The 13,548-nt window shown below is 43.2% G+C and overlaps 1 protein-coding gene across 2 annotated transcripts in view; it reads left to right on the top strand.

The window, feature by feature from the left end:
• The window catches only part of LOC105278117 (cone-rod homeobox protein), a 35,501-nt gene extending 22,193 nt beyond the window's left edge, over positions 1-13,308 (top strand). For both annotated transcript variants that reach the window (XM_026968327.1, XM_011336957.3), the window contains 3 exons: positions 1,754-1,959; positions 6,277-6,701; positions 10,511-13,308. In XM_026968327.1, the coding sequence (XP_026824128.1) occupies positions 1,754-1,959; positions 6,277-6,701; positions 10,511-11,015 (1,136 nt within the window). In that variant the 3' untranslated portion in view covers positions 11,016-13,308. The remainder of the gene's footprint in view (positions 1-1,753; positions 1,960-6,276; positions 6,702-10,510) is intronic.
• Positions 13,309-13,548: the final 240 nt, after the last annotated feature.

The following is a 13,548-nucleotide window of genomic DNA, read 5'->3' as shown; positions in this document are numbered from 1 at the left end:
CAATAATAACATCATTAAACAGTGAAGTCAAAATTTTGTTTGTTGCTATTATTTATTATATTATTACTATTTATATTGCCGAATGGCTATGCGATGAACGATCAGATTGCAAAGTACTTTTTTCTCGCTTTTCATCATATCAGAAAGAACCCACGATTGAAGAGATACTTATATCACGATGATTGTACAGAGCGGAGCGGACACAAAGTTTTAAGCACATCCGCGAATCCGCAACATCGTTAAGCGACCTGATAAAATATCGGCGATCCGTAACGCTCGAATCGTTTATTTTCGCGTGCGGCTTAGAGAGAAAATCCTCGCGAATCCTCGTTGATATTAATTTTGCAAACGATACGGGAGATCGTAACGACCGTAGCGTATAATTGCGCGTCCGCGACAGTTATGAAAGTTTAGTGGCATCGAGGCGAAGTATACCGATGCGACCCTGTGGATGGAACAGCTATATGGGCGAATCGGTTGCTGCTGATGGTGTTGTTGAATGCAACACCATCGCGCGTTTGCCATTTATCCCTATCTCGCTTTCTCTCTGTCGCCGTTGTCATCCTGCATCGAGAGGATGGAAGAGGGAGAAAGGGTGAATGAGAAAGAGAGGAGACACGGAGGGTGAGAGAGTGGAGGAGGAGGAGGAGGAGACATTGTGCGAACGAGAGAGACGGCCGGACGGCGGAGAGAGAGTGGCATGAATTTTTATGAGCTTAGGAAATTAATTTGTGTTTTTCGCTAAGCCCCGGCTTAGCGCCGCGGTAATTAATTGCGCTGATTGCTCTGCATCATTGATGAGCGGTTCCGGGCGCTTCGTAACGTCTGCTCCCACCTCGCGGTCTCGTTGTATGCGCGCGTATCTGACCGATATGCCTTTGTATCGGCGCTTCACTTTCCGATGCTTTGTGCGTACGCGTACACGCACGGCTACGGCTAACCCAATGCTTTTCTGAACAATTTTCATTAAAATGCGTCCGCTGCCGGCGTAGCTGCAGTCGCGGAAATAAAATGCGAAATAATACGCTCAAACGGTAATAAAGTATGACAAGAACAAGGAAATTGACACAACCCTAAATTGAAAAAGCCTTTTTAAATTATCATTGAACGAAAATGCTACATGTTTTTCAATAAAATATTGTGTCAGTAGATTGATGATTTCGAGAGACAGAAAAATGCAGGAAACAAATATGTTTTATGCAAATAATTTAATTGTTACACTCTCGCAAATTGATAAACTGAATCGAGTTAAATCGGATCAGGCGGATGAATGTGGGAAAATATTTTCTTTTCTCGCGTGATTCATCTTATATATGTTTGACACACAAAGTGCTTTTTACAGTAATAAACTGATATATAAGTCGCGAGGAAAGCGAAGAATAATATTAATAATTTCATTCCGCAATAACGCTTGCCATATAAATTTGAAAATTCCGCGAGATTGTCAGTAACTTACAAGTTTCTCGAAGTTATCAAGTTTCTCAAACCCTCAGCCAAAGCACAGTCAAATATGCGAAGTACCAAAGTAAGTTCTCCTAGAACTTTGCGCATTCGAATCAATCAAGAATTAAGAGGCGAAACTTTATCCTACCGACGAATCGATCCGAAGTGATTTCTTTGTCATATTGTGTCAATTAGTTGCAAAGAAATCACAATCCGCGCTGACTGGAAAAATTATCAGTGAAGAAACATTAGTTTTACAAATATATGAATAATAAATTGGAACAATCATATTCTTTCGATTTCGTTCTAGATACCAGTTACTCCGCATATCACCCAGCATTACACGGAGTCGGCGAGGATTCCTTCGTGAGGAGGAAGCAACGGCGGAACAGGACGACTTTCACCCTCCAACAACTGGAGGAACTCGAGTCTGCCTTCGCGCAGACTCACTATCCGGACGTCTTTACGAGGGAAGATCTGGCTATGAAGATTAATCTCACGGAGGCGAGAGTACAGGTGAGTGTGATAACACGCGGAGATCTCACTAGCAAACTCGTTTGTCCGTGTAATTAATCATCATTACAGTTTTAATCCTTGTGATTCTGCAATATGCTTTAATTTTTGCGAAGCAACATCATTTGCAATCATAAGGAAAGAAATGGTATTATTGATCACCTTATTTCTTTTGTCAAATTGTGTTTATTTCTCTCTGTTAAGTAACTCGGTATAATTTCACAATGCTGCATAATGCAGTTAAATTATAAAAAGATTCATTACAAAATATAAGAGATGAATAAATTTGCGGTGGAAGCACCGTATTATATTTAAGGATATATTAAAACAGGTTACTTGAAAGTATGCTAATCACGTTGTATAATCACGTTTATTCGATAACGTGAAAGCACGTGCATTAAAACTTCTCACAGAATATTCGCATGCTCGCGTCTGTGCATTGGCAGCAGCCAGCTTAATCTTTTAATGCGTCTCAGCGCATTGAGATTGGATTCCGCGTTTTAATGCGATGAGAAAATTACGGTGCGGCACAACCCGGTAATTTTTTACTCGCCTTCGTAGCGTTAAGTAGAGAAATTCCGAGAACACATTTCGCTTTGTACGCGTACGTTCGCGTAATATTTCACGGAACACAACAGAATGTATTAGCCGCCCACACGTAATTAGTATCCATTAGTAACCAAATGATTATTTCGCGAAAATATACGTAAACCGGATTCCGCGATTCAAAGCGAAATTTCAACGAAGATTCCCTTTTTTCAATTTTTTCCTCCTACAGCTTTCTATTCCCAAAATTCGCCGTATTTATAATTTATAATACGCGAAATACTGTATTTTATGCAACCCAGTACATAACGTTGTGCGATGCAGCTCGAGAGTCATGGGATTTGAACGGAATAAAAATTTCAGATTTCTCTATTAAAAAGTAAAAAAAATCCGTTAAAGATCGCGACGATGATCGATTGTCTGGTTGCATGGTGGTAATGCCGCAAGAGCGTGTGTACAGAGAGGGATGGATCGGACAGGGCGGGAAAGCGGGGTGCCCCCGGACCCCCAAGGGGCGCGCTGACACCCTCGACCTGACGTAATCTTCTGACAGAGTAAGCCGGTAATCTCCGGGATTACTTTGTACTCCTGGCTACGTCCTCACGGCCATATTTACTCACGCCGCTGTAATTCGCGCTGAGAATCCCTGCAGTAACAGCGATTCCCGTCTAAAATCCGGTCGGAACATCTGCAGAGGATATCTGGTTACCAATGGCGGCCTTTTGATTTATCGCGCACCTCCGTCGAGCGATTTTACTTTTCAACGATTTTAACCTTTACCGATTTTATCGATTTAAACCTTCCGATTTTGAATATCTCGGTAATTAAAACATCATAGTTTTCACTGTGCAACATCACATCGATTTGTTGCCATCGTTCATTAGACGATTTTTCATAACCAGGATTTGGGCAAATTCACACACGTGCGAAATATCAGACACGTATCGCGAAGGAGTCGCAATTATCGCGGCACGTCGCCCTCTCGTTATTAATATCCTGACTCGCGAAGGATCCTCCATCACAGACGAAGACTAAGAGGCAGCCTGGCGTGCATTGTGCGGATTACGAAGGAGAGGTGGCTGCTGCATACATAGACACATAATACGCGATCTCTATAAAAGAAGAGAGAGAGAGAGAGGGAGAGAGTGAGTGACGATGTGTACACAGAGCAAAATGAAAGAGACAGAAGGGAAACGGCGAAGAAGAGATTGAGAGAGAGAGAGAGAGAGAGAGAGAGAGAGAGGGAGGGAGGAAGGGAGGTTGGTCTGCTGTGACGCAATTACGGCGCAGACTCATTGTTTCATTAGCGAAGACAAAGGGAATCTGGAATAATGGACAAATAGGCGCGTTTATGTAGCGCCCGTCCTCTTCTCCGGACTCCAATTAGAACCTCCTAGAGGTGATGCGAGCGGGCGGCGGGGGTTGAAGAAGGGTCCGCTATATCGTCGAGGCACGTACCGTACGACGTCTCGTCACACACACGGTGTGCGTAATACTAGCTACGTATCACATCGTTTGTGTGTAGTTCGGTGCTCGTCGTTTGTATGTAACCGCGCTCAGCCGTGCACATGTGCGAGGCAGCAATTACCGGCGTGCGTGAATTAGACGCGCCGCGTCAAACGGCGCTCGCACCTGCGCTCGCGCGGCGCCGCTTCGGATGCTGCAAGCGCGGATCACGGTAACGTGGGATCGTCAATGTGATTGGATTTTGCGGAGAGAGCGTCTCTTTACGCGGTTGCCCACGCTTCTTTGTGTAAAGCGCAAGAGAATTTTAGTTAGTACCGTTTGTTGATGGGCCGTTGATGTATCTCGAATAAAAATGTATCTCCGAAATATAATACTAACGTCTCTATCAGAATGGTCCATAAAGACATTTGAATTTTTGCATTGCATTAAGAAATCAGAGATAGAAAGAAAATTCATGTACGCATGAAAAACATTTAAAGGATAAATGTTGAAGGGATAAATGCTGATTGAAAAAACAAACAACTTTTCGCGGATAGTCGTTAGTGATCGTCTCCACTGTTTTAAAAAAGCGCAGTGACACGTGCAATTAGTAATCCCGCAACAAACAGTGGTACATTGGTGTCCAACAAAGGCACGGCCCCGATTAAAAACGTTTTACCGATGACGAGTCGCGCCATTATCAACGAATTTCGGATTAAATTCATATTGAAAAAAATGGAGAGGAGAGATATCGCGCGAGGGTGGGAAGGAGAACGACGGCGGTCCCTACGGTACCATGGCTTTGTTCCCAGCTATTACTCGCCTGCCCCTTCCTCCTCCTCCCCGCAACCCTTAGGATATTATTATATCTCCCTGTCTGCCGCCATCCTCCATTCTCTCGCGATGTTGGAGGCGGCGGTGGAGTCGTACCCATCGTATTTATTTTATTAAACCATTTTCCGTGCTTTCTCCCGCGAAAGTTCCGCGCTCGAATATAAGATAATCATTTTCCGGACCCATTATACATGGCGTGCCAATCCCATTTTTCAGTTTATAATCTTTATGAGACTTACAGTCTGTCCTCTTTTCAAATTCTTATATTTCCTCAAAGTAAATCTTGAGGACTACATAAATTACATAATTCTTGAGAACTACATAAATCACATAATTCTTGAGAACTACATAAATCAGAAAAAAACTTGTGCTAGTTATTTCATTTTTTTAATCGCAGGAATCGTCTCACCACGCTGCAGCACGATATACTGAATAAGTATAGTATATAAACTATAATGTTTCAAACAACTAATTTACATACAATAAATTAACAATTCCAATCGCAGATGATGTCTTATTATACAATCGGTCGGCGCGTTTAGAGAGTGCGTCGCGTGAGAATTCGTCGTATTATACGTCTGTCGTAATAAGAGTCGCGTACCGCGGCGTTGGTCGGCGGCGGAGAACCTCTGGGTGTAATAAAGTCTATTTCAGCCGGTATTATGTCAAGTTAGCCTCGTTAGCGGAACTCGAGCTTTTTAAAAAACACTTGGCCGCCGTGGTTGCTGTCGGCTCGTTGAACATGCACGGTGGAAAGTGCCCCTGGTTCCCGCCAACTCACCGCGTCCCACCGTCCGCACCCTCGTGCTTTCCTCTGCCTCAGAATGCCACCCCCGCGCGCATGCAATTATCCTTACACATTTGCGGACGTTGCGGAGTGGCGTACGTACGAGCGCCGGGTGTAGTTTCATTTTTCTCCTCTCACTCTCCGCCTTTCCGTCGTTTCTGTGACTTTCGTGAGACTTAACCCTCTCGCCCTCTCGTTGCGCGTTGCGTAGTGCAGTCAAATGACTGAGATGTCGAGAATATTGAATCAGAGAATTATGCAAACCTCTGCGAAGTTGGCTTTTGAGAAGTTTAACTTCTCCGGACGCACATATCGCGATGTCTCTAGTCACACATTTAGTTAATCCACAAACTATATTTTGAAAAAGATACGACGGATATTAAAAACAAGAGGTGAAAAGATTAAGTCCGAAGGATTTAGCGAATAAGTAGAAAGTATTAAAATGTGTTCTCAACATTTATATACATAAATTAGTAAGCAGAAAATCGGCGGATTAAACATTGCGTTATCGACATTCTTTCATCTACTTACCTAATAAATTTTCCATTCCCCCTTTCAAAGAATTAAAAATTTTAACTTTACGTAAAACATAAAACTTATGGAAGAACGACGAAACTTGCACCTCAACCTAAATACTTCCACTCTTATCGATCCTCACGAGCTGAAGCGTGACGATCCATTTTAACCGTGGTTACTGTAATTTTTAGGTATGGTTCCAAAACCGGCGAGCGAAATGGCGTAAGAGCGAGCGGCTGAAGGAGGAGCAACGGAAACGCGAAGGTGGTGGTGGCAGCGGTAGCGGCGGCGGTGGCAGTGGCGGAAACGTGGAATCCTCCGCTCTGACCGCGCCGACGTCCTCTTCGGCGGGCCCAAGTCCCACGGGGAACGACCCGGAGGGCACCACGACGAGTAGCAGCGCCGCTGATACGGAGGATGCCGTGGCGGAGGGTGCTGGCGGCGGTGGCGGCGGCGGCGGCTCCAGGAGCCCCAGCACGACTTCCGCCTCGGTCAGTCCCCGGCCTCAGCCGAGTCAGCCGTCCCTGGGTGGCGTCTCGACGCCACCACCGACCCCCATAAGGGCGCCACTGCCGCCACCGAGCACCGTGGGGGGCCTCGGACCGCCCGCTGAGAGGTGAGCTTTTAGCTTCGTTTGTATTTACGTCTTTAGGAAATATCTTCCGTCTCCTCTTCTTTCTCTCTCTTTCTCTCTCTCCTGTCCCACCTCCCCCGCTCCTTATAAACTCCCGGTGATTTCAGCGAGCAAGCGGGTGCAAGCGCCGCTGAACACGCCGGCCGGATGTTCGATACGCGCCATTAAACTACTCCTCGTGACGGCGCTGCCCCCGACGCCCACCGGTTAAGCCGCTTCTTCCCTCCCGGTTGCCCCCTCGCCCTTTCCGCGCGTCGTTGTCGTCATTGCCACTCGTATAATCGCGATAATCGTCGCCTCGTTAAACTGCAGCTTCCACGGCAGGCGAGAGCGACCGGGGCGAGGTGAAGCGCCACTGTATCTTTCTCTGTTTCTCACTGCGAACGATATCGAGGCATTGTCTCGCGACGGCGTCTCACGTTTTACGACAGGCTGAGAGGAAGTGTCAAGGGAAGATGAAGGGCACCAAAGAGAGTTTGCGACTGGTAAAAAGGTTAAAGAGCAACTGGCGACGATTTTCCATGACAAATGTGATCGACCTCGTAGCTCCCGGGAATAAATGGATTAAGCATCTTTATCAGATATTATAGGCAAACTGATATTCACATCATCATTAGGACTGCCGATTTGTCATCGATCGCCTTATGTTGAACCACTCTTTGTGAATTTGCATTATTTAATATAGATTTCACGCGAGTGTAATTTTTTATCTATTGTAAAACATATCTTGATTTTTTTACTCACTCTTGATGTCACAGCATAAACATTCGCAGAGTCTACTTATAACATTACCAACATTTCGAATATTTTAAAGAATGGTTAGATGCGTGTCAAAAAAATGTCCGTACCACATAAAATATTTGTACGGGAATGGCTGCGCACAGAGGGGGCCGAGCACGTCTGAGAAATCGGAAAGGGCGATTTATCCCGCTTGCGATTCTCTCTTTCCGTGGAGACAGAACATTCGTTTATAATCCCCGGGACGACGACGGTGGGTTCTCATTCTCTCTTTCTCTATCTATCTCTCCCTCTCTCTTTCTCTCTTTCTCTCTTCGCGGATCGACATGGAAGCCAAGAACAATGCCGAAAAACGTAGATGCGTAATACAAGGTGCGTTAGATGCTGGCAAGACGGCGGGGATGAAGACGAGGCAGCGAGGGCGGCACGGGGTGCCAGACCAGGGTCGAGGGAAAAGGTAAAGAAGAAACGGCAGGAAGATACTCCTTCGCCGTCCCCGCAGTTGTAATTTATTTAAAACCGCTCGCCGTAAATATATCCCCATCATTTATTCAGAGGCACGGCGAAGCTCCTGCCGGGAGGTTCGAGGGGGGAGGGGTGTAAGCTCTGCGTTCCTTCTTACCTTAGCTCTACCTAGGTACCTTAAGAGAGTGGCTGCTGTACAGGGGCGGATACGCGTCGCAAAGATGCGTTATCTCGTCGCTAGATAAATCGCTCCTTTGTCTCGCGATTCTCTCGAAAAACGGCGTAACAATTGGTCACGCGTTAGTCGCTCGTTAGTCCACCGTGCAATTTAACTTCTTACGACTTAACGTTCTTTAACTGGTAAAACTGTGCAACTGAGAGTAAACGTAAACGTTCACGATGAAAACGTCGTAAATAAAAGTGCGATATGGTTTCCCATTGATGAATTGAGATATCGATCAAAATTTGTATTTCAAAGAATTATTAATATTCCCAAAGATGCAAAGAATTTCACGTGATGATACACGTTCATCGGAAAATCGTTTTCCGTCACTTTTATTACTCGTTTTAACTCCATGCTGTATCCCCTACCGGCGATGCTGAAAACGTTTAATGTTATTGAATTTTAAATAAAGATTTTAATGGATTCTTATTACGCGGGAAACGCGACCTCGTCTAGGTAATATCGTAGTTATCGACATCGTTACTCTTATCTAGAAGCGATTATAGGATAAAAAACTGAATAAAAGTAAAATGGAGGAAATGGATATTAAATAAGTAGGTACTACCTGAAATATGTATCACACGCAAAAGTGAAAAAATTATGAATTGATTTGTTCGTTCTTGATGAAAATGTAAAAGTTTTACTGCTTAATTACTCACAAAACTTGCATTAAATACATGCGTAACATTTAAGACCTTCATATTATATAAACATGATTGATATAATTAAATATAAGACGTTATAACAAGTTTTAAAGAAAGCACAGCGTAAAGATTAACGTTAAATAATTCCAATGCATCGTTATTTGAGCGTTATATCTTTTTCGGGGACAGAGTGCCATTTTAGACCGGTTTATCATATCCGACGAGACGCGCGCTCGCGCGAGATATTAATCTGACATCGTCTGTACGAGGTAATCTGCGTTTCACCTCTTGTACACCGTAACTCGACACCGTAATTCAGTGTCGAGCATCACGTCGATTAGGTAGTGCGTGCACTGATAAGCCTCGTGTCGTCCACCACGCGAGCGGTGGTTGATATGTGTTACGTACATGTGCATGATATATACATACATGTGCATGTGCGTGCATACATCTGTGTGCATGCGGAAGGCAAACGAGCGCACGTAAGCAAGCTACACGGTAGACTACGCGGCTAATTGCCGCTAATTATCGCGCTTACCGCGGTTCGGCTCTTCCTCTCGCCGCTGCCGCCGCCGCCGCCGCCGCCGCCGCCGTCGTCTCCGCCACCCCCGCGTATCGTGGTTTTCTATCCCCCCTTAAACCTCCTCTGCTTCCACTTGAGGCAACCACCTGAAATTCGCTACTCTAGCCTACCGACTGCCTGAGCTGCAGCGTCTTTTCCACCCCCACTGCTCCTCACTAACGACCTAAATGCCGTAGGCTGCCTACCCTAACTCCTGCCCACCCTCTCACGCGTCCTCCATTCCTTTCCCCACCGATCTCCGACTCCGACTCGAGCACCGACTCGAGCTCGTTACATTAATTAAACAATATTTGCGATTAATATTTGAGATAATCATCAGCGCCTCAAAGCAGCCTCCGTTCCTCTCGGAGGATGCGGAACATCGCGCGTGCTAATCGGATTAGCGCTTGCGAGGATGCGGCTCTTTCCCTCTCGCTCTCTCTCTCTCTCTCTCTCTCTCTCTCTCTTCAGTTTCTCTCCTTCTCTCATTTCTCGTTTGCTCGTCTATCTATCTCTTGCTTTCTCTACGCTGATATGTCGGTAGTTGGAATCGTGCGAAATTGCGACGTCCTTTTGACGATAATCGCACCAGTGCCCGAATAGCGTTAATTCGCGGGCGAGTTAAGGATCATTTCCGGCGTGACGATTGAAATGTTTGTGACTATGTAGAGTAGTACGTACGCCGGTACACCATTATTTAAAGAATAATGAGATAAGGTGTGATAAAAGAATGATATAAAGTAAAAAATAATGACTAATATAATCCCTCAACTTATTCATATATAATTAATATTGTATTCGAACAGTTATCTAGTTTAAAAATTTAAATTTGCGAGAATTATTTGTAGGACATATTCTATTCGAAAATTCATCAGATTATTGACTTGCATGTTTAATTTTTTAATTTTTACGAGAGCAGTATGATGTCAGCATTAATAACATCAGCATTTTCAATGCAGAAAAATATTATTTTATTTCGAGACATTCAACATACTGTTCTACCATTAGTTGATTAAGCATCAAAATAACCAGATACTCCTTTATTCTTCACTATGAATTGTAAACTTTTTCACACACGTATGTCTATTTTGTTATTATATTCTTAATTCTATTTTTGCTTTCATTATTTTTATTTATTCCCTCTTTGTTAAATTTTCAGCACGGGAATAGGCGCTGGTTTCAGGCCGGTGGAACCACCTACTTCTCTCTTCTTTTCACCCCATTTGGCCGCCCAGTTCTCACCGCCGCTCTTCGGCAATAAGATCGTCAGCAGTGCGTCATCGTCGCTGACCTCTACGACGCCATCGCTGTGGACCACTAGCGATCAGCACCGACCGAGTAGCCTACAGGAGATGCTGTCCTGGTCGCCAACCGGCTGGCCCAGTTCTATCTGCGGCTGTTGCAAACCTGGTACCGCCGGTACCGGAAGTGCTGATCTTCATCGGAGCCACAGCCTGGCTGAGCTCCGAAGGAAAGCTCAGGAACACTCGACGGCTTCGGCTCTTCTTGGCGGTCTTGCCGGCTTTCCCGGTGGTTTACCCCTACATTTGCCCTTGCCGTTGCTGCCACCTTTGCTGGGCCTCTCTAGGCGACCGGAACATCATCATCATCACCTGCCCGGCGTGGTGCATCAGATACAACCTGCTACCAAAGAGGATCCCTAGGATTGCTTCGGCGAATGCCAAAATCTTGTAGACGCGGCGTAACTCTCGTAAAGGGATATTCCGCGTGTATCGGGTGATTGCAAGTCGAGGCTTGAGAGCCGTGTAATGATCTCGCAGTGAGCTCGAATTTTTTAATGTTATAGAAGCAAGACAATTTTATATTTTACAATGACGTAATATTTATGACCTAAAACTAAACTTAAAAATAACAGAAAAGATTATTTTTCTCGGCAACATATTGCTTGGAAGAAGACTCAACAACAATTTATTATACATCATCGATTATTATTAAAAAAATATAAATATAATATTTTCTGTTATTTTTTGATAGTTTGGAATTTTAGAGCTTATGTTAAATTATGTGAATTTAATGAATTAAATAACTTTTGAATTCGGATGTGATTCAAATAATAGATTGTCCTAAAATTCATTTTTCCGTGTTTATAACATCGAAAATTAAACTCATCGAGATCATACTACTCTCAACCTTTCGTTACAAGTGCTTTCCTTATCACAATTGCATTTTGGTCTTATCGTATTTTTTGGGCAAAAGAAAAATTGAGTTTTGGCGTTGTGATACTTCAAACGAGTGCACGAATGTAAGGATCTCAATTCTGAAAGATAATGAAGAATTAACTAATCATAATTCGCAAGTTATGAAATAATAACTTTTTTTCATAAGGTGATTCGTGCAAATATTACTGCAAACTTACTCAATCTTATTCAATCTTAAATCACAATTTGTTAATACAACACGAATTTTCTCAAGAATTTATTATATAACACTGATAGAAAACTTATTTTAGTTTTTTGTGATGTGTTCTGAAAAACAGTTGCATATGAAACGGATCGCTTTTATACAATCTAATAAACTATCTTTTATCTGAATCGAGGAAATTTTCTTATTAAAATTTTAAATAAATATGTATTGTTTTTCATTTTGTTTATAATATTTCTTAAATTTCTGTCTGTTTAATTCCATAATCGGAAACAAGATACCATTAATGCTCGTTAAATATGCAATAAACTGTTAAATAATGCCTAACCATCAATTTGCAGATTACTTTGTTATAATCGTGGGCATTGTAAATAGGTGGCGTGCATTACAATAATCTTCAATAGTATCCACAGACATACATGAATCTTTTTCTCATACATGTGATCAACAATAATGTCCAAATCTTCATTCTATGCAGAATGCTAATTTATTTATTATTTCAGCTCGCAATCTAAACAGATTTGTATTACCACTACACTATTTCCAACCTACGAAAATTATTAAGTTCCCGATGTAACATAAAACAGTTGAAATCCATTATTTCGAATAAAGAAAAATTTCGAAGAAAATTCGACAGAAAGAGGAGACTAGATTTCGATTAGACGTCTTGAATCGGATATATTAAAACGTCGCGATACGTTTGTACATAATGCAAATAATGATGATGAAAATGGGAACGAGGGCGGCATGCAGATGTGTCGAAGTCTGCAGGGATGTGTAGCAAAGTGTTCACGAATGGTTTCGTTTCCCTCCACGCGAGTAAGAAGACGCGACGGACCAACACGTGCCTGATGCGCTGTATATTCAATTGCACGATACGTTCGACCAGTCGATCCGTTCAGCCACGCGGACGGGCTCAAGTACGCATTCATTATAACATTTCTACACGAGCCGGGATGAAACCGATATTAATCTCAATTTAGATTTCGATACTTGAATTGAATTGAATTGAGAGTAATGTTTCATTGAGAGTACATATTGATATTGATTTCGTCAATGAAATTATCTCAGCGAAATTATATGGGTTTTATATCGGCTTTTCCGGCTCTCAGACAACAGAAGAAACGCGTTTTGAATTCGGCAACTGCTCTTATATGCCTTAAAAGAAATCGTCGGTTGGCGATACTAATCAATTTCAGATCTTTGCCACGTATGTGCAATTACGTAATCATCAAATTAAATCAGGAAGCTCGAGGAAGAGAAGGAATAATCGCATGGTAGCATAAGAAAGAGCGAGACTACAGAGAGGATTTGGTTTGATGCTTACGAGTAAATTCGACGAGATAACGATAATTCCGTTTATGTCGTAATTCCTCCGGATTTCGCTGAAAGCGAAAGGCGTAGAGAAGCGGAGCGGACGTAGTTGTTTGTAGAGACCTGTATATTACCTCCTGATAAACAGTCAGTGCTAATCAAAGATAATCTAATGAAAGGTATATATTGTAAGGTAGCGATTATTGTGTAGTCAGAACTGTGGTAGCGATATATCGAATAAACTTGTTCTCTCATGGATGAGCCTGGCATACGAATTATTTCTTCGCCTAATTATTTTAGCTATCTACACTCTATCCGACGTCACTTCATTCGCAACATTCGACTCTCCATCTACATCCTGAAAATTCCGATTCCGTAACTTGCTCTACCACGTAACACGCTACAGCGAGATTGCGTATATCGCAGATACTGTTTCGCGATTCGATCTTCGCGCAATAAGTTCTCCATCAGCGCGTCCGCCAATGGCATCCCAGCCCTCGC

The sequence above is a fragment of the Ooceraea biroi genome, chromosome 3 (genome assembly GCF_003672135.1).
Source record: "Ooceraea biroi isolate clonal line C1 chromosome 3, Obir_v5.4, whole genome shotgun sequence".
In the NCBI taxonomy this organism is placed as follows: Eukaryota; Metazoa; Arthropoda; class Insecta; order Hymenoptera; family Formicidae; genus Ooceraea; species Ooceraea biroi.
The sequence above is the reverse complement of the archived record's forward strand: the minus strand, read 5'-3'. Positions and strand labels throughout refer to the sequence as shown.